At 36.8% G+C, this 21849-nt stretch overlaps 6 protein-coding genes across 8 annotated transcripts; 3 read left to right on the top strand and 3 right to left on the bottom strand.

The window, feature by feature from the left end:
- Nucleotides 1–1572: 1572 nt before the first annotated feature.
- On the bottom strand, nucleotides 1573–6057 carry LOC104769177 (THO complex subunit 1). The gene is made up of 20 exons (XM_087505261.1): nucleotides 5774–6057; nucleotides 5547–5630; nucleotides 5358–5432; nucleotides 5170–5272; nucleotides 4903–5048; nucleotides 4748–4819; nucleotides 4545–4617; nucleotides 4381–4446; nucleotides 4260–4306; nucleotides 3994–4065; nucleotides 3740–3865; nucleotides 3542–3607; nucleotides 3424–3465; nucleotides 3174–3287; nucleotides 2997–3079; nucleotides 2712–2778; nucleotides 2508–2579; nucleotides 2360–2410; nucleotides 2212–2271; nucleotides 1573–2135 (listed from the first exon to the last, which is right to left on the bottom strand). Exons 1-20 carry the CDS (start codon nucleotides 5774–5776, stop codon nucleotides 1755–1757), a joined length of 1803 nt encoding a protein of 600 aa, XP_087361387.1. The 5' UTR covers nucleotides 5777–6057; the 3' UTR covers nucleotides 1573–1754.
- Nucleotides 6058–7605: 1548 nt separating this feature from the next.
- Nucleotides 7606–10493, bottom strand: LOC104772179 (SNW/SKI-interacting protein-like). Of its 2 annotated transcripts, XR_015593960.1 has the most exons (3): nucleotides 8748–10493; nucleotides 8251–8480; nucleotides 7606–8129 (listed from the first exon to the last, which is right to left on the bottom strand). XR_015593960.1 is itself a non-coding variant. In XM_010496822.3 (1 exon), the coding sequence occupies exon 1, from the start codon at nucleotides 10321–10323 to the stop codon at nucleotides 8617–8619; it is 1707 nt and encodes a 568-aa protein (XP_010495124.2). In that variant the 5' UTR covers nucleotides 10324–10362; the 3' UTR covers nucleotides 8494–8616. The 2 variants fall into 2 exon arrangements, 1 of the variants encoding a protein (XP_010495124.2); XM_010496822.3 differs by lacking the exons at nucleotides 7606–8129; nucleotides 8251–8480 and having other exon boundaries at nucleotides 8494–10362.
- A 219-nt stretch (nucleotides 10494–10712) lies between these two features.
- LOC104769176 (putative mediator of RNA polymerase II transcription subunit 26c) lies at nucleotides 10713–13804 on the top strand. 2 transcript variants are annotated; one of them, XR_015593026.1, is made up of 10 exons: nucleotides 10713–11851; nucleotides 11941–12009; nucleotides 12110–12192; nucleotides 12282–12355; nucleotides 12442–12494; nucleotides 12571–12604; nucleotides 12692–12849; nucleotides 12940–13018; nucleotides 13110–13391; nucleotides 13656–13804. XR_015593026.1 is itself a non-coding variant. In XM_010493326.3 (9 exons), the coding sequence occupies exons 1-9, from the start codon at nucleotides 11420–11422 to the stop codon at nucleotides 13223–13225; spliced, it is 1098 nt and encodes a 365-aa protein (XP_010491628.1). In that variant the 5' UTR covers nucleotides 10713–11419; the 3' UTR covers nucleotides 13226–13415. The 2 variants fall into 2 exon arrangements, 1 of the variants encoding a protein (XP_010491628.1); XM_010493326.3 differs by lacking the exon at nucleotides 13656–13804 and having other exon boundaries at nucleotides 13110–13415.
- A 1149-nt stretch (nucleotides 13805–14953) lies between these two features.
- Nucleotides 14954–18033, bottom strand: LOC104769175 (uncharacterized). The gene is made up of 2 exons (XM_010493325.3): nucleotides 16093–18033; nucleotides 14954–15950 (listed from the first exon to the last, which is right to left on the bottom strand). Exons 1-2 carry the CDS (start codon nucleotides 17892–17894, stop codon nucleotides 15059–15061), a joined length of 2694 nt encoding a protein of 897 aa, XP_010491627.1. The 5' UTR covers nucleotides 17895–18033; the 3' UTR covers nucleotides 14954–15058.
- On the top strand, nucleotides 18003–19446 carry LOC104769174 (protein BOLA2). Its single transcript, XM_010493324.3, has 3 exons — nucleotides 18003–18250; nucleotides 19007–19029; nucleotides 19134–19446. Exons 1-3 carry the CDS (start codon nucleotides 18191–18193, stop codon nucleotides 19327–19329), a joined length of 279 nt encoding a protein of 92 aa, XP_010491626.1. The 5' UTR covers nucleotides 18003–18190; the 3' UTR covers nucleotides 19330–19446.
- Nucleotides 19447–19924: 478 nt separating this feature from the next.
- LOC104769173 (fibrillin-5, chloroplastic) lies at nucleotides 19925–21539 on the top strand. The gene is made up of 5 exons (XM_010493323.3): nucleotides 19925–20597; nucleotides 20677–20775; nucleotides 20871–20915; nucleotides 21006–21079; nucleotides 21158–21539. Exons 1-5 carry the CDS (start codon nucleotides 20088–20090, stop codon nucleotides 21228–21230), a joined length of 801 nt encoding a protein of 266 aa, XP_010491625.1. The 5' UTR covers nucleotides 19925–20087; the 3' UTR covers nucleotides 21231–21539.
- The last annotated feature ends 310 nt before the right edge of the window (nucleotides 21540–21849 follow it).

Genomic DNA, 21849 nt, shown 5'->3' with positions numbered 1-21849 from the left:
GCTTAGAGGGATGTTTGTTGACTACATTGGGTTTTTACTTCTAACTGTGTTTTTCAAAAAAAAATTAATGTACTTTACTACTATATACCTAAGTTATAATGAGTACTTCAGGGTGTATCTTTCTTTGCTTCATGAGTTCATTCCCTTTACCCTCTTGCATACATAATTAAATTTATAATTCTTCTATTCACTAACTCTTGCCTAGATAGATATAAGGAATTAAATTTGGCTTCACCCACCATTTTATGTCCCATTTGTTTTTTCTCCTGTTTGCTTATCTAATTTAATGTACTGTTGACCCCCCCCCCCCCCCCCAAATATCTATGTTCAATAGGAAAACATTGTGCAAATTATTGAGAATCTCAGATCACATCATATATATATGAATCCTTACGTATACATTTGCCGACAATTCTATATTTTATTTTAAAAAAGAAAGCTTTTTTATGTACCAATAAAGTCGTGGCTTCATATCTTTTGTATGTATGAAAAATATTAGCTAATAAGTGTGTTTGTTTATATATATCTAATTATCTATGAATAGAAAGCTAATATGTGCACTGTTTCTTTTTCCAAATGCTTGGGCCACATGCTCTTTCAGACAAATTAGCAAGTGTCGGTGCCCCATGATTCAATATGAGTCGACTTTTTTTTATGTCATAACAGTGCAACGACTTATACGACAACGGTGATCTTACCTGATGACAGTGCAGCCACCACTTCAATAGTGTTCGAGGTAAATATATAAGGGTGATTTGTTTTGGCATTGACAACGACTAAACAATAGTAATATACTATTATCTTCTTTTTCAATCAATGATTGGAGATTTGGAGGTACGTGGTAATATAAACAAATCAGATTTACTAATCAATTCCCTAACGTGAACTGATATTCTTTTCACGTATTATTTGATATATTATGATGACTAATGTATGTTTGAATGATAATATTTGGTAATTCATGACCAATATCGAATCATTTGCCAACGGGTGTGGAGAACTATATCTAGATTAGATGGCGAAATATATGTAGTACAAGTTGGAGTATGATTAAAATATATAGGTATGGTATTGGTAGAAACCGAATGAACAAATGAACTTATTATTACATGAAGATCGGTGTGGTGTTTATCGTGACATGTCTAAAAACCACTCATTTATATACTAAAAAATTGATGGCAAAACATAAAGTTTGAGTTGATAGCGTATAGTGACACTTCTAGCTTTAGGTCCCTTTAGTAATTGATTTTCTTGTTTTGATTATAAGTGTGTACTTATTACTCTCGATTGCGATTGAGTCCAATGTATATTAGCTGTGAATATGTATCAAGTGTTACACTTAAGACGATAAATTACGTAAAATTATAATTGTATGAGTGTAGTATAAAAACTACTTTTTCTAATATCTTGTCTAATCCAGTATCTTAGTAAACATGAATAATAGATGAGAAGATTCTGATCGCTAGGATTACACACTTGTACAGTTTAGTAGTATACACACATCAGAACGAGCTGCATTACCAACCCAAAGCAAACATATGAAGTATATTATAAATTTTCGATCAACTCCGATATATCAATTGTCTTTTTTATTGAACGAAATGAAAAACATGCTGTAAGCTTTATGATCGCACTAATACAAAACATATTTAGAATAATACTTTGCTCACAGTTTGATAAACATCAACACATTGTGACATCATATCCAATTGATTCACCACTGAAGAAAGGGAGTGAAAAAACTGAAAGTTTACTCACGAGACAGGCATAGGAGGATGATTAAGATCAGCGTCCATCAAACCAGCTTCTTCTGACTCTGCGTCTTCGATTTGACCAGCCTCTTGACCATTGTCTGTGTCAGAACCACCGAGTCTTTGTTGTTCCTCAGGTGTAGGAGTGTCTGCAATAGCATCACTTTCCATCGCCTCTGCTTCGCCTCTTCCTCCTTCAGCTTCAGCTTCAGCTTCACTATTAGAAACACCAATCTGGTTTCCCTCTGCTTCCTGAGATCCACCTTTGGTTTCTTCTTTCTTCGCTCGTTTCGCTTTTTCGTTCGGTTTAGCTTGATATTTGGAGCGGACCTCAGGTGGCAATAGTTCAACAGGGACAACTCCTTCGATTCCAAAATCAGTAAACTGTAGGGAAACAAAGACAAAAGTTCAAAACCAATCATATAGAGCACTGAGAAATTGAACTTAAAGCACGTTTTACCCTCGAAAATCCTTCCAGGTCTTGCCGAGCTGCAAACCGAAGACCTTTCCAGCAGTAAACCTATCAAAACAGTAAAAATAATCTGCCATGAGACTGATTCAATAAAGCATCTTATAAATAAAGTTGTAAGGCAAAGCAAGTAACTAACTCTGTTGTTTTTATGATGGTACTCATCTTCGATGCCAGCTGACGGGTCCATCTGAAATTTTTAGTAAAACACCAGGTGGACTAATTAGACATTTTTTAATTATTTTTGAAATGTTGTTTGTGAATAATAAAGCAATACGTTAGCTCACATCTTCTGCTAATGGTTTCCAGTAGTCTGCAATAGCAGGGGTTCGGACACGTTGAGAATCAGTCAAAGCATTCTGTAGAGAGAAAATATGTTGATCGGTCATGCCATCAGAGATAAAATTATTGTAGAGACAGAATCGGTCGAGAAAGGAAGTGGAATAGCATGTGGCATCAAGATCAACAAACAGAGATGATATAACACATACCGGATTTTGATCTGCCCATCTCCAAAGTTGGGAGAGTTCTTTATTCCCCATTCTCCATCTTTGCCTCCTGTAAAAAGCAAAATGTAACACATATGGAGCCTTAATACTCTTCATATTAGATTTCTTAGTTGCTTATCTCTTCAAGGGACAATTGACTTAGAGATCACCACGGGGAAAACGTTATCAATTTGTTGCACCTAATGTATGCTAAATGTCTAATGGCTGACACCACCAAGGCATGTGATTACATTAATAAAAGTAAAGTCTAATGGTGTTTTCCCATACCGTTTCTTTTGCCCTGCATTAGGTGAGTTCTTTTCTATCGGTTGCTTTTCAAATGGTGGGCATCCATCACGTTTCCACCAGACCTGTTATTGTATATATTGTAGAAATCACTTAACAACCCTCCGCTTCACGCCAGAAAAATCATGCAGCAAGTAAGAGAGAAAGCAGCACACATACCCAATTCTTTTCGCGCTCCAATATATGCTCAACAGCACGGAGGAATTCTTTCCCTTTAGGCGGAGTGATCTCAAGCAATTTCTTTACGCGATCCTCACAGGACTTAAGCTCTTCCTTTTAGGCCGAAAAGATAAACCATACTTTTGAGTGAGTATGCATAAACCCCCAAAAACTCAAATATAAGCCAGGTTTGTCAACCTTTAAAGCAAAGCAAGAGAACATTTTCCCATTGAACAAGCAAAACACTAACCATGGTTTCAGATGGCAGATCTTTGTCGTTCTTCCCTGGTGCCTAATAGAAAACAAGGACTCAGTTATACCAAGATACCAGAGAGAGTAATTCAACGTGCAATTCTTGAGAGATTTACCCTCAGATAATCAAACAGTATGAGGCACTGGAGAAGAATATGTCGTCGGAAACTCGAATCCTTTAACTGTGGCCACAAGAAGAAAAAGTGTGTAAACTGCTACGTTCAGAAGTTTGTATGTCAATGTGTTATATACATTCTTACACATAGAGATATAGAATATGTGCATGTGCTTGTGAGCATCCACATCATACTTACCTCTAAACCCATTAATTTACTACTAGTTAAGTACTTTATATTAAAAGTTGCTGCGTCTTCCTCCAAACTATTAGCTTCTCCCTCTTCTTCGCTTAGTGGTTGTGCGTCAAAGGTGTTTAATACAACCTACACAAGCAGTTCAAGATACAAGGTCTAAGAAAATTTCCCACTACCGCCGGCATGACTTGTCTATGCATATACATATGTAAGAGACCATGTAAAGCTTATAGCCAAAAACATGAGGGAGCACGTACCGCCAAACTAGATGAAAATTTCTGCCACTTGGTAGATGCAGAAGTAAGAGAAGCGGGATTACAGAAATACTCCTGGAAATATAACATAATTCTCAATAAAGGGAGCAGTACCTCAATAAACTAACTAAACAAAAGGAAAACTGAGATGCTATCTCCAGTAATGATTATGTACGATAAGCAAACACAAGTTCTATACTTCTATGAGACAACCCTAATGATAAAGGAGCAGCAAAGTTCCCTACAAAGTTCCTTTAACTAAAACGCACCTGTAAACTCCAAAATGTCTTATAGAAGTTGAAATCTACAGAAATGCCTGAGAAGCAATAGACAAAATAAGTAAGTAATGGATAAAGGACCAGAAAGCAATAGTTAAAAAAAATTACTTGCCATTTGGAGGATCTTTTTCATATTTGGTTTCGTTAGATGTATTAAAAACGCCCTTTATGTTCACGGCTGTAAGAATAACTCAAGTAAGTAAACGTTACACAACTTCTAACAATTCACATACCAAAGGGTCATATATGCAATAAATTATGAGACACCATTCTTACCTGATCGCTCAGATAAAGGAAAAAAGTGAGCCAAGAACATGAGGATTCTTCCACAGAATACCACGTCATTGGCCTGTTTGCCAGATTGTGAAAACAGAAAAGGAAAAAAACAACGAGTGGATGTGTTATACAGCTGGAAAAGCAGATTATGACTTACGCTAAGTTCGAAAAAGGGAAATAGAAAAGGGATGCAGATAACAAACCTTTGAGAGTCGGCGGAGAAGTTGGTTACAAGTCCTCAACATAACAAGTTTTCCGCGCGCAAAAAGCTCTTGCTGCAGATAATTGCAACATCCAAGTCAAAAATACAAGATACTCATACACACAGAGGAAAATTTACATCTCATCAAAGACATACCTTGCCCAATATATCTTGTTTGCTTTCAATATAACCAAAAACATCTTTACAGTTTTTCATAGTAGACATTTCCGTCAAATCCTCCAAGAGCTGGAATATCATGCCACCTTCAACATGCTCCTTCTCACAAAGATAAAGCACCACATCTAACAAAACCAATTGAAGAAAAGTAGTCAACAACAATCAAGCACGAGAAAGTAAGCAATAGACACAATAGACTACAAGAGAATAAGATGTTTTATAATTGCTTTGAAATAAATTGCTAACCTAGAAGATGAGGAATCTGGCCATGTATATTTTGATCATCATCATCATCATCAATCAACTGACCATACTGCATAATTTGTTCTCCTGATTGCGCAGCAGCAGCCTGAAACCCCAAACACACAAAGATAAATCCACACAGAAACTAAATCAACAAGCATATATGCATACAAGTGGAGAAACCAACAGACCACTAGCTCCTGTAGTAAAGTCCGGAGCATGTTTTCAAGCATTTGGTTTTCATCTTGAGCCAACTTTGTTTGTTTCTGCTCAGAGATTATAAGATCAAGTAAGAAGTAACACAGATTTAGCGATCTACAAATAGGAATGGGAACATTTTACTGAATGAAAACTATGCTAGCTGGATTACAAGAACTAACCTGAGGTTGTATAAACTCTTGAACAGTCTTGAGGGCAAAGCTTTCAATTGGAGCTCGTTGCAATATAGCATCTCTAAATTCATCCTTGACAAAGAACCACAAAGCAGGTATAAAAGATACAACCACAATTATAATCATATCTGTATTTCGAAATCTTTAAATAGAGAGTCAGTGCTATAGAATTAACAAGAACCCAGAGTAAAACAAAGGCACAATCCGTAGAATACCATTTGTAAAAAAGGAACCAGTGAAAGAGGAATTTGCCGACAACACCAAAACACGAAGATTATGATGGGACTGTGAGTCGCCCAGGGTTAGACACTGCGACCGTTACGAGTTGATTTAAGAAACAAAAATCTGGAAACAAGTAAAATTGAAGCGGAGGCCAAAAGCTTGATTTAACAAGCGAAAGAGAAAGAAGAGAACTGTATCATTTTATTTAGGGTTTTTTTTTTTCTTTTTTTTAATTGTTTATACAGTACATTTTTTTTTTTTGTTGAAGAATTGTTTACAAAAAAATGTTCGTACGAGTCTTTTTATTATTTTTGTTGGTTAATGGGCTTTTTTGTCAATGTGTGGTTTTTTTTAATGAGGTATAATGTAGTTTTAGGCCCATTATATTTATAAATTAATTATGAAACTATTAAACTTATATTTATACTAATAAAAATGGGTTAATAGTGGAAACTACTAGACTAATCCCCAAATATTTATGGGGTGTGATTAAATTATACTCCACTTAAAATGTTTAAATGGTAATAGTATTTTACTTTAATCGTGAGTATAATCCCTTGTTTTAACCAATTAAACATCTTGAAACTTGAACTATATATGCGCATATTTCAAACAAACAAAAATAATACTTGTTGGCTTGTGAGAGAGTCATATTTGAAATCTAGAAATAGGAAAAATTATGTGAAAAGTTTGTCGATAAAATTAAAATCGCGGTTTCAAAACCAGTTTTTTATGACTATCTTTTCTATTTATCTAGACCATAAAAAGTTATTCATTTATAAAATTAAAAAAAAAACATTTTTAGCCACTACACTACACTGCACATAAATTGTCTTGTTAATATCAAACATTTATGTAAAACTTAGATTATTGCTTATTAATTTTCATTTTTCTCTCCAATTAAAAAAGAAACTAAAAAAACCAAACGCTGTTATTGAAAAAAAAAACACTCACTTCTCTCTTTAACATCTCTCTAGCTGTTCATCTTCCCAACCACAACAAACCAACTTGCTTTGCTTTGTTTTGCTCTGTCTAGGGGCAAGAAGAGCATCCATCCCCTCATCTCATCAATAAAGCAAATCCCATTTTCTGTTTTCTTCTTTTATTTTTTGTCTTAAACTTTCATTTTACTTGTGATTGGTTTGGTTCTGTGTGAATAAATAATAATAGTATTATTAGATTAAGAATCGAAGTTAACAATGTTGATAGAATATCTTCAAAAGAAATTTCGAAGTAATAAAAGATTTTCTTGTTTGATTTTTTTTAAATATGGTTTTCATAAACTAAGAATATTCATTCCAATAAATGATATTATGATTTTAAGTTCTAATTTTGTGGCATCAGAGTAGCTAAATTTTCGGTTGGGTATTGTTGCCATATCCAAATATTACCATTTTCTTGTTTGGTCTATTGATTAAGATTTGAGTAATTAATTTTATGGTTATTTGATTTTTTCAAAATGTTTTAATTATAATGGCATTATAATGGCATGCTTATAAATAGTTCTCAACTTCAAATCTTATTTGCTAAAGTTGCATTTTAAATGCAGTTGTATCTGAAGAAAAAGTGAAGTTTCTTCATGTTGTTTTTTTGTGTACAGAGCTGGCCCATAGGCCAAGCCAATGAAGCATTAGGCCAAGCCAATGAAGCATTAGCTTGCGGCCGTATATATTAGATACAAAATTCGGCCCAATTTTATCAAAAGTTTCTTTGGTCTAGTGGCTTTAAGAGCATAAGGAAAGGCTATCTCATCGCCAGGTCGAACCGCAAGTCACTAAAATTCAGACCTCTCTACCTACTTCTATTTTTATAGTATTCGTCAATAGATCATCAAATGAATCCAGGGTCAAGTTAATTCTTTTTTTGTTTGCATTTTGGTGCCCCCCATATCCCTACGAATTTACAGAGATTAAGAAGACTAACTTCTAGTCTAGATGTGGTTTACAGTCATCTTTTAGTCTAGGTAACTACTACATATATTTGCTACTACTACATATATTTGCTACTTGCTAGTTTCTACTTTCTATTTTCATGTAAAGTTACCACCATTCTGTTTTGTCATCTAATGCTTGAAATTTTATCGGAGTAGGCTTACAATAAGCATCCTGTCCTTGTTGCCCAGGAACAGCAGATGGTTTACTGACGGTATGAGCTAACATTAGGAGAGACTTAAAGGTGAGAGGACCAGCCAAGATTCTCAGAAATTGACACTGGAAAGGGAAGTATGCATCAGAGAATGGCAACATGGAAGCTAAGTCCACCGGTATACCCCACAACGACGGTCTTGAAATACTGTCCACTATTGCAGAGACCAAACCAGCAAGTACTTCAAAGACAGAAGCAAGTCCCCTGGCGTTAAGCATGAAATTGCATCAGAAAGCAAGACAGATGGAAAGCTACAGATGTCAGCATAAGGTTACATGTGTATATTACTGTAAATTCCCATGACATGAATTGGATAGGAACTCACGTGAGCAAAAGCCACTTATGTAAGAGGGCCCTGGAGTTGATAAATCTTGTTAGGCTAATTTCATGCCTCTTACAATTCTTCTATCTCAAGCTGGCTCATTGAAGGCGATATATAATGACTGCTTATGCCAGATCGAAATTGAGCTTCTTGTGCTAGGTCCAGATGTCTTAAGAAGCAATTAAAACACCACGAGGATTGAGGATTATTAGAAGAAAATGTCTGAAATTGACCTGAAAGCTTGTTAAATACGAAATACGATCAGTATATGAAAAGAAGAGCAGAAATAATAGACTCGAAAACCTTTAAAACAGAGTGTCCTGCAAACAAACAAATTAAGTAAAACAATATTAACAATGAAGCAAACAATTACTGCCTAGGAAAACGTTCGAAATTGATCTTGGTCCGAGCAGAACCACCATAGTAATCCTCCTCCGAAGAGCTACATCCACCACCACTTGCTCTCATAGTTCCTGATCCAGACCCTAAATGTTTCTTACCTTTCTTCAGATTACACGCCCACTGTGCAAGACCGAAAGGATCTTCCTCAGCTTCCTTGTCAAACTCAAGAGGTCGTTCTCTCTTCCCCGCACCGGTGAATGCTTTGTCTGGTTTGAACTTGTCAGTGTTCATGGGCTTCTTCTGGAGCTGCTCGTGATACATTTCATCATCCACATCCTTCTTTGGCTTGTACAGCGTCGAGAGAGTGGGCTTCGCCGTGAATAATGTTTTGTCATATACGTTGTATTGGTCATCAATGGCAAAACCCGAGTCCATGCCCTTGTCTTGGTTAAACAGCCGTTGATCGTACATGACTTCAACACCTCTGCCTCCAACAGTTGCCATTCCAAGCGCAACCTTCTCAGTGATATCACGCTCACTGTCCCTTGTGATCTTGCTCTTCTTACCCCCCGCGGTTTCCAACCTTCTCTCCCTCTCTCTTTCCTTACGACGCTCTTCTCGAATCTTATCCCTCTGTTTTCTTTCCGTCTCACAATCGCCTCCTGGTCGTTCAACACTCTCGCTAGATATTGTTACTGCAGCCTCAGCCCTCTCGCGCCGAGCCTTTTGGGCAAGATCCCTCAGCTCCTGCTCTTTTCTTTCCTTCTCCTTCATCACCATCTCCTTCTGAACCTTGGCCCGCACTGAAACAGCCTCCCTAGCTTTCTGCTCAGCTACATAGAGCGCCTCTGTCAACTTGGCAAAGTCATCACTTACCTGAGCCTCTTCCAGGCCCCTTCCATCAGCGGCAAGGCGTTTTTCAAGGGGGATTGTATAACCTTTCTGGTTTTTCCAGTTGGAGATGCAAGGAGGGATGTTCCAGTCTTGTCTGTCCTTGATAGTAACGGGCCTCGGAGGTGAATGCAGGACTGGAACAGGCGGAGAACCAGAAGCTTTGGGAACTCGCTTGTGCTTGAACTTTGGTAAATCAAGGGGATCTACAGGCATCTCCACCATCCTCACGATCCTCTCTCTAGCACCGGAGTTGAACGCTGCAGATTGTTGGGATGGCTTATACTTGATGTACGCTGAGTCACTCGATGCCTTGGTTACATTACTAGGTTGTGATGTTCTCAGCCTCGCATTCACAATCTTCTCAATGGCAGCTTTTGTTTCTTCAGCAGTCTCATGTATCTGCTTCTTCAGTTCCTCATCATCAACCAACAGGTCTTCTTCGTTTTTCAGAATCTTGGGAATAACATCGTAAGGTCGAGAGTAAACAATCTTTTTAGAAATCTCACTCTGCTGCCTCACAACCGCGTCGAAGACCACGTTTCCCTGAGCATCCAGGGTAACAGGCAGAGTCTTGTTGGATCTATTCTTACCCATGCCAAGAGGGTACTGAGAGACATGAATCTCAGGGAATGCACCACCATCTCCAAAACCCTGATGATCGGGACGAAAACCTTGCCGATTCATGTAAGCAGGTACTGGTTTTACGATGGCACCAGAGAATCTTTTCGCCTCAGATTCCATGGAACGGTACTTGAACCACGGATCGTTTGAATGATCGTAAAACGCCGTAGCGGTTGATTTCACCGGAGGTAAAAGGACTTGAAGAAGAGACGTCGTCATAGCGCCAACGATGCTCGTTTCGTTCGTACTTCTCAGCAATTCTTTGATCGATCCCTGACTAATCTATCTATCTCGTAAGAATCAAACAAATAAGCAACAGGACGTTCCCAAAACAACTTATTGCTCAATAACTTTCTTATAAAGAGCAACTAGATAGGTCATCTATATTTATAGACATCTTCGTTATGTAAATTTTCCATTAATTGTAGTTTTCCTTTTTTTTTTTTTGTAGTTTTTGTTACCTTTTTGTTTTTTCCCTTTTCTGTGGTTTCTGTTTATTAAAAAAACAATGGGAATACAGTACTAATTAATTTCTTATGGACCCAAAACTTATAGGCCCATTAACGAAAATGTCGAAACATGTAAATGTTTTCTCTCCAATTAAAAAAGAAACTAAAAAAGTAAACGCCATTATTGAAAAAAACACTCACTTCTCTCTCTCTAACCTTCTCTGTTCATCTCCCCAACCACAACAAACCAACTTGCTTTGCTTTGGTCATTCATCCCATTTTCTGTTTACTTCTTTTTACTTTTTGTCTTAAACTTTCATTTTACTTGTGATTGGTTCTGTCTGAATAAATAATATTAATAAAAATATTATTAACAGACCCAAACCAAAAAAAAAACTTGCAGAAGAATGAGAGAAAAAGCAATAACCCCCCCCCCCCAAACCAAATTCTAAAGCCTCAAATTTGGAATATTCCCTTTCTTCTTCCTTTTTTTTTTTTTTTTCTAATTTGCCATTTCCTTGTTTGATCTTATGTGAGAAGAAGACCTCTGTTTCTGTTTTTTACCCTCTCTTCTTCTTCTCTCTTCCTCGTAACAGTAAAAAGCTTCATCAAAAAGCTTGAAAGGGTCTTCCTTTTCTTTTCAATCTGGATTTACCAATCTGATTCTTACGTTTTTTGTTTTCATCTTTATCTTTTGAAACGTATTGAGAATCCTAAAAACTTTTTCTTTGGTTCTTCTTCACGATTCCGATGAATCGAATTCATCTTTTAGATCTGGTTCTGTAAATACCACCAATTCGATTTGCTCTGTTTTGTGATTTCTTTTATTAGAAGTAACCAAGAGAAAGGTTTCGTTGCCGGCGGTAATGGATTTGGATGATTTCCGATCGGTTATGGATAACGCAGGTGTTGATGTTTGGACATTTATAGATACGGCGATTCTCGTTGCGTCTCTTGACTACGGTCAAGAGTTGAAGCGACGGAGAGATAACATCGTCGAGCGTCTCTACGCGACTTCCATGGCCAATAAGTGTAGAAACTGCGATTTCGGTGGCGGCGGTAGCGTTAACGAGGCGGCGGTTGGTGGTAGGGTTAATGGGAGGATTCATGAGGAGACGGAGGAGGAAGAAGAAGAAGAAGGAGAAGCAGCAGTAGCAGTAGCAGGAGAGGAAGAAGAAGTAAGAGAGAAATCTGGTAATGGTGAAGACGATGATGATTTCGATCCGTTTGCTGGTTTGTTTGATGATGAGCAGAAGAGTATTCTTGATATCAAGGAGAGACTTGAAGATCCTGATCTGGTTTGCTATTAATGTTCTTTCACTTGGATCTTGATTTGATTACAGTTTTGAAGACTGATGAATTGTTTTTGTTTGTGGTTTGGTTTCAGTCTGAAGATGCTTTGGTTGAGTTGCTTCAGAACCTGGAAGACATGGACATAACATTCCAAGCTCTTCAGGTAGTACTAATAGCTTTGAATCTTATACGATGAGTAATACACTCTTTGATTGATTCTTCATTTTGTTTGATAGTTTTTGAAATTTTAATGGTCACGTTAGGAAACTGATATTGGGAGGCATGTGAATCGAGTTCGGAAGCATCCATCGAACAATGTTCGGAGATTAGCTAAACAGCTTGTCAAGTTACGATCCAATTCAGAAGACACTGCTCATTATTATTCAACCTATCTTTATTTCTAAATTCAACTCTTTTACTTCTTTGTCTCTGCAGAAAATGGAAGGAAACTGTAGATGAATGGGTCAAATTTAACCAGCCTGGTGATCTTGAACCTCCGAGTTTGATAGGTAAAGAGATAATAAACAAACTCTGAATCTCTCAGAACAAGCATCATTCTTATCAATCTCAGAACAATCAAATCTGTTCATTGTAGCCGATGAGGACTCACCCGTGCAGAAAGCTCTCCATAACAGTAATCGCCAACAGGTAAAACACCGAGACGCTTTTCAACTTTTGTTTTAGTCATTGAGCTTCAGTTGTTATCGTTTTTCTTCTGTGGCAGGTGCCTGATTTCGGATATTCACCGGTTCCTCATAGTAAGTTATTGAACAGTGACTACAAGATTTGGATCATTTCACCATTTTGTAATCAGTAAAGCTTATTCCTTGTTCTGTTTTCGACAGATGGATCTTCAGGTTCGAGCAGGAACAGTAACATTACCGAACCAGAGAGAAAACCAAGACCTGTTGCTGCTGCTGCTGCTGCTGCTCCTCCACCTAGGAGAGAATCTCCGTCTCCAGCTAAACCTTCTCGTCCTTCTCCATCTCAACAAAACATGCAGGTACATTGCCATACAAGATCCTAATATCAAATGTTAAAAAGACTTTTAATACTATGTCAGGTGTGATCAATATGGTTTTGGTTATTGCAGAGGGACAAAGAGCATAAAGAAGTTGATTTCGACACAGCACGGAAAAGGCTACAACAAAACTACAGACACGCCGAGAATGGTTTTTTAAAACTTCCTTCTGTTTTAGTTTCAGACATTTTTAAACTTGATTGGATCGTTTCCTGAGTGGTGTCTATGTTTTTGAATGCCAGCTAAAAAGCAAAGGACTATACAGGTGATGGACATTCATGAGATCCCAAAACCTAAGAAAGGTGGATTTTTTCCAAGAAAAGGCGGTAGTTCTCAAGGTGGTGGTAGACACTGGTAGATTGAAAAAATGATGAGAGAGGGAGAGAGAGAGAGTTAAGTGAAAGGAGGAAGAAGATTCAAAAAAGAAAAAAGAGACAGAGAACAAAAGCTCTGTTTTTGAGACACACAAGAAGACAGTGAATTCTAAAAAAAAAAAAATGTTTCAAGAATTTGGAATTGAGTTGGTGGGTACACTTGTTTTCTATTTTGTTGTTACTTCGATAATTTTTTTTCTTTCTTTTCTGATAAAGAACATAATTTTCTTGGATTTTTATTAATAATAGATTCGAAAAAAATCAATTTGTATTTTTGTTTTTTTAGACAGTGATGTGCATAAAATCTAGCTCTTTTAAAACAATTAGATTGATTTTTCTTATAGCAACTGATTCTTTTGTTTAATGCCAATTTTATTAAAAGATTTGACCTTTTTAATGTTTCTTTTCTTGCAGATTCACGGTTTGAAGGAAGTTTTTATATATATGTCAGTTACAGTCAATGTAAATTTAATTTCTAATTAACGGGTCAGTCTTGTAAAGTGATTTTTTAGTTTTACGATAGAGTACCCAGAAATAAAATATTTAGCTAAGTGATTCCATTATTTTACTACGTCGAGTTTATCTTTCAGATTCAAGAAAGCAGATGAAAACAAAAAATGAACAATTAGTTTTTTGACTTTGGTATTACTAATTACTATAGCCTAGAGACCCGTAATGGCATTGGTTGATGATGAAGGGAGACACATTTTTAGTATCTTTTTGACCGAATCATTGTGGATACGCATGAGCTGTATGTGTTTAATCATTGTATTAAAATATGTATACATAGGCTTTTAATGCTACTTAATATTGGTATATATTTCAAGGGAACAAGACAAGATTGCTCTTAAAATAATAGATCAAATTTTTCTTTTCTTTATCCAAATTTGAAAGTACTTTTTTTTATTGATGTGTATTTTTAATTGAGTGTGTGTGTCCATTGAGAAGACTCAAGTGACAAAGATAATCCACCAAGCAACTCCACATCACATGTACACCACCACCACCACAGTTTCATTGATCACTTTTGTTTTACTACTTATTTACTTAAAACTTCACTACATCTTTCAGAAAAAAAAAAATTAAAACTTGGAAAGAATTAGTAAACATGATACTATTGGTACAAAAATGAAAGTTAAAACTTGAAAAGAACTAGTAGTAAATATGATACTGTTAGTACAAAAATGAAAGTTGAAACCCCCACCAAAATTTTCATTTTAGTTTCAGAGAACTTTATAAACAGTCAACAATAAACTATTATACTACTTTTTAATTTGTTTATTTGTAACTGTTCAATACCTAACTTATAACCAAAAAGCATGTCATCATCGCTTTATCAAATGATGATGTTTAAATAAGCTCCATGCTTTATACTCTCTCCGTTTCAAAATATAGGATGTTTTAGTAGAAACACACGTATTAAGAAAAAATTACTTTTAAAAAATTTAACCAGTCATATCCAAGATTGCATAATATAAAATATAAAATTAATTTAAAAGTTGCATAGAAAGTTAGAAACATCCTATATTATGAAACAAAAATAATTCTCTAAACATCTTATATTATGAAACAGAGGAAGTACATTTTTTGTTTTTTATTCCATGCTTTATACCTTAACATTGCCATATTTAATAAAGGAAACCACCAAAACAAAAAATCTAATCAACAACTTTACGCAATGCGATCTGCTACTAAACTGTGTAATATGAGAGTTTGAACCAATCTGATTTTATTTCGACTCAACCGGATTCGGTTTACCATAGTCCATAGACCAAACCTAAAACATGCTTCTACTAATTACAATGGTCTCTGACTCGCTAGACTTCTGAATCTTTAACAAAAGAATATGTCTTTGGAGGCTTTTGCTTTCTACTGCTGCTTACAAGCTTTCTCTCCTCTGATTTCTCCTTCTTAAATTCCTCATCTTTGTTTGTGTAATAAGAATCCAGGATTTGCAATAACGAGCTCTCTTTACCTTCTCTATTCATCATCTCTTGTTTCTTCTTCTCCTGGTTATCTCTCTCTGGACCAGAGTCTTCTTCATCATCTGAGAGAGATGGTTCATACACTGGAAGCTTTTTGGTCGTCTGGTGGTTGGTTGTTGCTTCAGAAACTGGACCGAGTTCTTCGAATAAAAAGTCCGAATTATCTTCTTTTGACTTGGCATTTGGTGAAGGAGCTGAAGGAAGAATGTATCCAGATGTTATTTTCACTCCAGGCATTACTTGAATCAAAGACTGTAGGCTCTCGTGACCGAGCTTGTCAACAGCTAAATGGTACCCGTATTCCTCTAAGAAGTCTTTCCTGAAACGAATCAGGTTATACCCTTCAGGCTTTTCCTCTGTTATCTTCTTTAACAGCTTCTGACAATCTGCAACTGCATTACTTTTGTATCTTTCCAGCTGCTTTTGGTCCATAGAACCAACAGAAACACCAGCATGAGCAACGTTCTTGCCTCTTTTCGCACCATCTTGTTTCTGCGGCTGTGATTTTGAAATATCCGAGAATATTGAGCTCAAACCGTTTGAAGCATGACGGTGGCCAGGGGTAGATCCTTTGATGATTCTGAATGGTAGGGAAGAAGAGGGGTCTTCCTCAATCAATTTCTTATGTGATATTAGTAAGGTAACTAAATGAAGCATGCTTGATTCATCAAGCTGTCTGAGACACGAAGGCCCCTCCTCCTGCAGATTCTTAGCCATCACCTCCCTGACCAGGTTAAGAAATGACACACACCGTTAATGAAAGGCTAATCCAGGAACAAACTGTAATTGTACTAAACCTAAAATAGATTTACACAATATACTAATTCATACTCCTGCCAAATCAGGAGGGAAGAGATTGTACGCACCTTGTCCTTGAGTGAGATACTATAGCAAAGCCTCTTGGAGAATTAATGAAAGATTCAACATCACTCCAGAAAGACTCTTTCGCAAACATGTCGTGTACTTGAGACTCAACATTGACCAGCTCCTGATTACCAGTAGAATCTTTGCTAGACACAGGGCTCTCTCCCCAAAACTTGAAACTCTTGAAAAGGCGACCTAAAAAGCCTGGACTTGCATCTTTATCTTTACTGCCTACTTCATCAGTTCCTACTTTTACCTCCTCCACAGACTCAGAAACGAAAGGAGGTGAGATTTGAGACATGGGATCAGTTCCCTGACTTGATGACTTCAAGTCCTTATCCCCTTTGTCTCTATCTCCACTTCCAGAAACACTTTTATCTTCTAGGAGATGCTGATGCTCTGATTCCATCTCAGATGAACCATACCATAGTCTTTTTAGCTTCTGAAAAAAGCCGTCTTCCATGGAAGAATCACTCCCCACAATAAGAGCCACTTGATTCGTCTCCACGGGTTTGTCATCTGACTTAACGTCTTTCGTGCTGACCAGAATAGGCTCGTGACAACTCTCTGGTGCTTTCTCTTTGACATGTTTACCATTCTCCGTTCCACTTTCCTGCTTCTTTCCAAGTGACTCATCTCTTCTTTTCTCAGCAGCACTGCTAACTATTCTTGGCGACGAAGCATTAGCAGTTTCCTTCTCTTTAACATTCTGATCAACACCAGTAGCCAAACCAGAACCAGAATCAAGTAGCGTAGGAGTCGTCTTCTTGGCGACAGCACGAACAATAAACAAACCGTCACTTGCTGCAGTAACCTTAACAACATCTGGCATAGATAGTAAAAACCTAGAAAACTTCTTATGTCCATAGAAATCTTTATCAATAGCAACGTTACTCTTAATCAACTCAGCTCGTAGTTCTGTAATAGGCGTCCCCTTGGGATATAAACTCAATACCATACGAATCTTGTCAACAACTTCTTTAGGAATGGGACGAAGATTAACAGAATTCGAAGACTCAGACACTTCTTCAACTTTCACACTAGACGACTGCTCAGTGGTGGTAGTTGCAATAGCAAAAGGGTCAAGAAGAGGAATCCTATAGTGACCATACCAAGAGTTATAAGGACCATCAGGAGGCTGATTAAAATGCTTACCAATAACACACTCTCCTTTAATCAACTTATCCCAATCCCACATAATCGAAGCAGCACTACACAAAACACCAGGAGCTGATGACTTACTCGCAAGCAAGATATTGTAATTGCTCATCCTCAATCTATGCAACACACTCGCGAACTCCTTATCGCTAGAGATTAGCAAAAGATGAGCTGGTGGTGGATTCTGAGAAACCCAACACATAAGATCAGTAATCAAAGATCTATCAGTGTTACTGTTCTTACCACCGTTAGGGACATGACTGAGAATGATTCCAGTAGCGGAGAGAGCGTCTTGGGTTGGTCTCGGGAGTTGTAAGACGTCACCGAAGGCAGTGATGGTGATAGGACCTTTGATTCCGCTGTTTCTGATAGCTGATGTGATGGATTGTGCTACTTTGTAGACGTTGGCTCCAACCGGTAAAGGACAGTCTTGGAAGTCCCACCAGACCGGAACCCTAACGGATCGAGACTCTTCGTCGTGTTGAGGACGTGTTGAAGTAGAATGGTTGGATCTGGATCCGGAGTTGGAGGTGGTGGAGTATGGAGAGGAATGAAGGTTAGTGATGAGAAAAGCGATGGTTCGATGGGGAGATTGGGTTGTGGAGGAAGAAGAAGAGAGGCGAAAGAGTAGAGATCTCAACTTCATGGTGGGAGAAGTGATGATTACTGCTTCCGGTGATAAAAAATGGAGAGACTTTTTTTGAGGGTTTTAGGAGTGAGGAAGAAGACGAAGTGAAGTAAGAGGAAAGCACTTTTGCTTAAACCCTAGTTACTTATTTTTATTTGTCGAGAACCGGATTAAATCCCAATTGAAAGATTTAACCAAAGTAAACCGTACTTTCCGCTAAACCAAAACCAAACAGCGAACGGTTTTAGTATTCTAATTCGATGAGTAGTAATTAGGGATTTGAGACGTTGTTTGGGAGAGCTGAGCAGAGAGAGATGGTGACGAAGGAGCAAGTGGAAGCTTCATTGACTTCGAAACTTAAGCCTATTCATCTCGTGAGTTTTCTTCGAATTGCTTTGTTCTCTTTCGATTTCATCTCTTTGATTGCGTCTTCTTTCGAATTTTTGTTGTCTGTGCGTATATCATATATGGATGGTTTCTGTCTTTTGTTTGAAAATTTTGGGGGAAAATTAGAAACCCTAATCGCCTGAGTGAATTATCTTCAGATGGGTCTGCCAAATTTTGCGAAAGTTGAGATTTTTGAACTGCGCACTTGTGTATCAAACCATGAACTTTAATATTTGGACCATAAAGAGGGGGTAGTATGTTTTGTTTTGTAGTCTTAGCCATCGTTTGAAATTAACCATCATCACTATGTTCTCTTAAACAGAAGAGAAAAGGTGTGTATGTTTTGAGTAGTTTAGGTGTAATTTTGATACAGTGTGGTATGAACTCAGGATCTGATGATTTTGTATGAGCAACCTAGGAGCTGAGTGTTCTTATTCGAGAAATTTACATGTGTCATGTTTAAATTCGGGAAATTAGAACTCATAAACCAGATCCAAGGGTGTTTCTAGTGCAATGATATGTATAATTTCGTTGTTAGGTTAGCTTTTTCTTAGCAGTCAAGTAGTACAACAGCTGTCTCTTATAGCCCGGCTTTACTACATTTGAAGATTGAAGTTACTCCAATATCAATCTATTTCTGTTTTCAATTGTTCTCATTTGATTCTCTATAAATATATGTTCAAAAGTTTGATCTTCTTGTGGAATGTATTACTGAACATTGTTTGTTTTTGTTTGTGTACCAGGAAGTCATTGACATATCTGGAGGGTAAGTACATGATTTTCCTATAATCATACATCTTAAATCTCTAGCTTAGGGTGTAATCTCTTGCTTCTTAAACATTGTAGCTAAACTGTTTTTCTCTTTTGCAGATGTGGGGCGAGTTTTGAGATAGAGGTTGTCTCTGAACAGTTTGAAGGGAAGAGATTGCTGGAGAGGCACCGTATGGTGAATGCTGCACTTGAAGAAGAAATGAAGGAGATTCATGCACTCTCTATCAAGAAAGCTCAGACTCCACAACAATGGAAGCCATCACAAGACTCTGCAACTCCATCCAAAGATGCCTGAACTGAAACTCTTGTTTTTTTTTAAGGCTTTATTGAACAAAGAACAGAGCATGACTTATGTTTGATACTTTTTTTTGGTCACTTGCAAAATCTATTAGACTATTTTACTATACACAAATATTCATCTCTTTTTGTCTATTATTAACAATACGAGCAAAACGAGTAGTTTAGTTTTCTGACAGTCACAGACCTAATAAAACCAATTTTTAAAAAGTAGGTGATGTTATTGGTTAACTCAAGAAACACACTACATAAACATTAATCTAATCTACTAATAGTACTATACCACGATAGTGACGACATCGAGAAACGAGTTTTTGGGTATATCAAGTGGTACTGGAAACTTTATTCGATCAGATCTAGTGGGCACCTATAAATTAACCTAATCTTGTACAACAAAATAAAAGCAAAAGCTCCTGAATTAAAAAAAACAACCTAATTTAGCCTAATCTTGTCCAACAAGTGAAAACATAGCTCCAAACTACTGAAGAAAAAATTGTAAATTATAATTACAAATTGTAAATAAATAAATAAAATATGATAATTTAAACAATTGTTTTTTTTTTATATATAAATGAGATTTGGTTAAATTTTATATTTGGTAATGGCATAGTTGTATGGTGGTGATAGGATTACTAAAAAGATGAAGATAATAAAAAAAAACAGTCCATTCTCCTCCCCACAAAACCATTGTACAACAATCATCTTAATACCATCTTCCTAAGCTCACGAGAGAGATTCTGGTGTGACAACTTGGCAATGTCGAGTAAGCTTATCCAGCCACCAACATCAATAACAGCCTCAAGACGAGCAATCTCAACAAGAACACCAAACTCAAAGGTGCTAGTTTCTTTCACCAATCACAATGGCAAAACGCTGAGTTTTAGTGACAACCCAAATCGTCACAGACCCATGTTCATCGGAAAAGTCACAGAACAGAGCAGCTCTTGTTCCTCCACTAATGAACAAGAAGAAGAAGAAATAAGAACAGTTTCTCAGATAAAAGAAGAGCTATACGAAGCACTTAAAGGGATAAACAGAGGTATATTCGGAGTTAAATCGGATAAAAAAGCAGAGGTCGAAGGGTTGGTGAAGCTTCTTGAATGTAGGAATCCGACGCCGGAGCCGACAGGAGAGTTAGACAAGATCGGAGGTTGTTGGAGACTCATTTACAGTACAATCACTGTGTTGGGTTCTAAAAGAACCAAATTGGGTCTTCGTGATTTCGTCTCTCTCGGTGATCTTCTTCAACAGATCGACATTGCTCAGGTACTTAGTATTTTTAGTTTATGTCGTTTTTTCCTAAGTGTAATCATCTGAATTTGTTTTTTTTTTTGGATAAACGAAGGGCAAAACGGTCCATGTGTTGAAATTTGATGTCCGGGGATTGAATCTACTCGACGGCGAGTTTAGAATCGTCGCTTCTTTCAAGATCTCATCCAAAACGGTACATTTAATAGTTTTGGCGTTTTTGGTTTAAGATTCTTTCGAAAAAAAAAAATCGCGTTTTTGATGGGAATTGCGTTTGGTTGTTTGTTGTAGAGTGTTGAGATAACTTATGAAAGCTCAACGATCAAGCCGGACCAGGTACTTGTGTGTGTTTTTTTTACTACTTCGGCATAATGAAATTTCTATTAATGGGAAGTTTCTTGATTTGTTGTGGTTTGTTGGAATCAGTTGATGAACATTTTTAGGAAGAACATGGATCTTCTTTTGGGAATCTTCAACCCTGAGGGACTGTTCGAAATTTCGTATCCTTTTTTTTAAACAATTAAAATCCAGTGTCGTTTTATTTGATTATGGATTCCTTGATTCGAGAATGTTTGTAGATATTTAGATGGAGATTTACAAGTAGGGAGAGATGGGAAAGGAAATGTATTTGTTTTGGAGAGAACAGAGTAAACTTTTGAATATGTTTTTCAACCTCTCGTTTCCATAAGAAGAAGTTGCTTGTTCCTCAAGAAAATTTTCAACCTTTTCTTTGATTTGGTTAAATCTTTTGTTCTCGATACCCATCAGTATTTCTTTGCTTTGGCTTTTTTTTTTTTTTTTCTTGGTGGGATTTTGTTTTTAACACACAAATCTAGATTAGTTCTTTTCTTTTTTTTGTTTTGTCTTGGGCATATTTGTAACAGTTTATTCATTATTGGCATCATTGATTGTTCAGTAATACTCTATAACTTACTATTAGCTTGCTCTCATTTCTGTTTACTCCTAAAAGTCTTAATGCTCTACTTCTTACAACAATTTACATGTTGGCATCTTACAAACGAAAAAACGAAAGATAAAAATAAAACAGTTGACAAATGGATTTTAGAGAATTGTTTATTCATGTATGTTTATGTTTGAGACAATCTCGAGTTTGATTTGTAAAATAACTTGTTTTTAACTGTTACAAATTTTACATTATTGGAGAAGAATTAAGACAATGGTAACTAATGGAATTTCTTCACTAAGTGAACAGAGGAAAGGAAATGGTCGGTCCTATAATTTGGCTATGTACTACTAACACTAACTTATG

The sequence above is a fragment of the Camelina sativa genome, chromosome 20 (assembly GCF_030686135.1).
Source record: "Camelina sativa cultivar CO46 ecotype springtype chromosome 20, ASM3068613v1".
Classification (NCBI taxonomy): Eukaryota; Viridiplantae; Streptophyta; class Magnoliopsida; order Brassicales; family Brassicaceae; genus Camelina; species Camelina sativa.
This window is presented reverse-complemented; position numbering and strand designations above follow the sequence as displayed.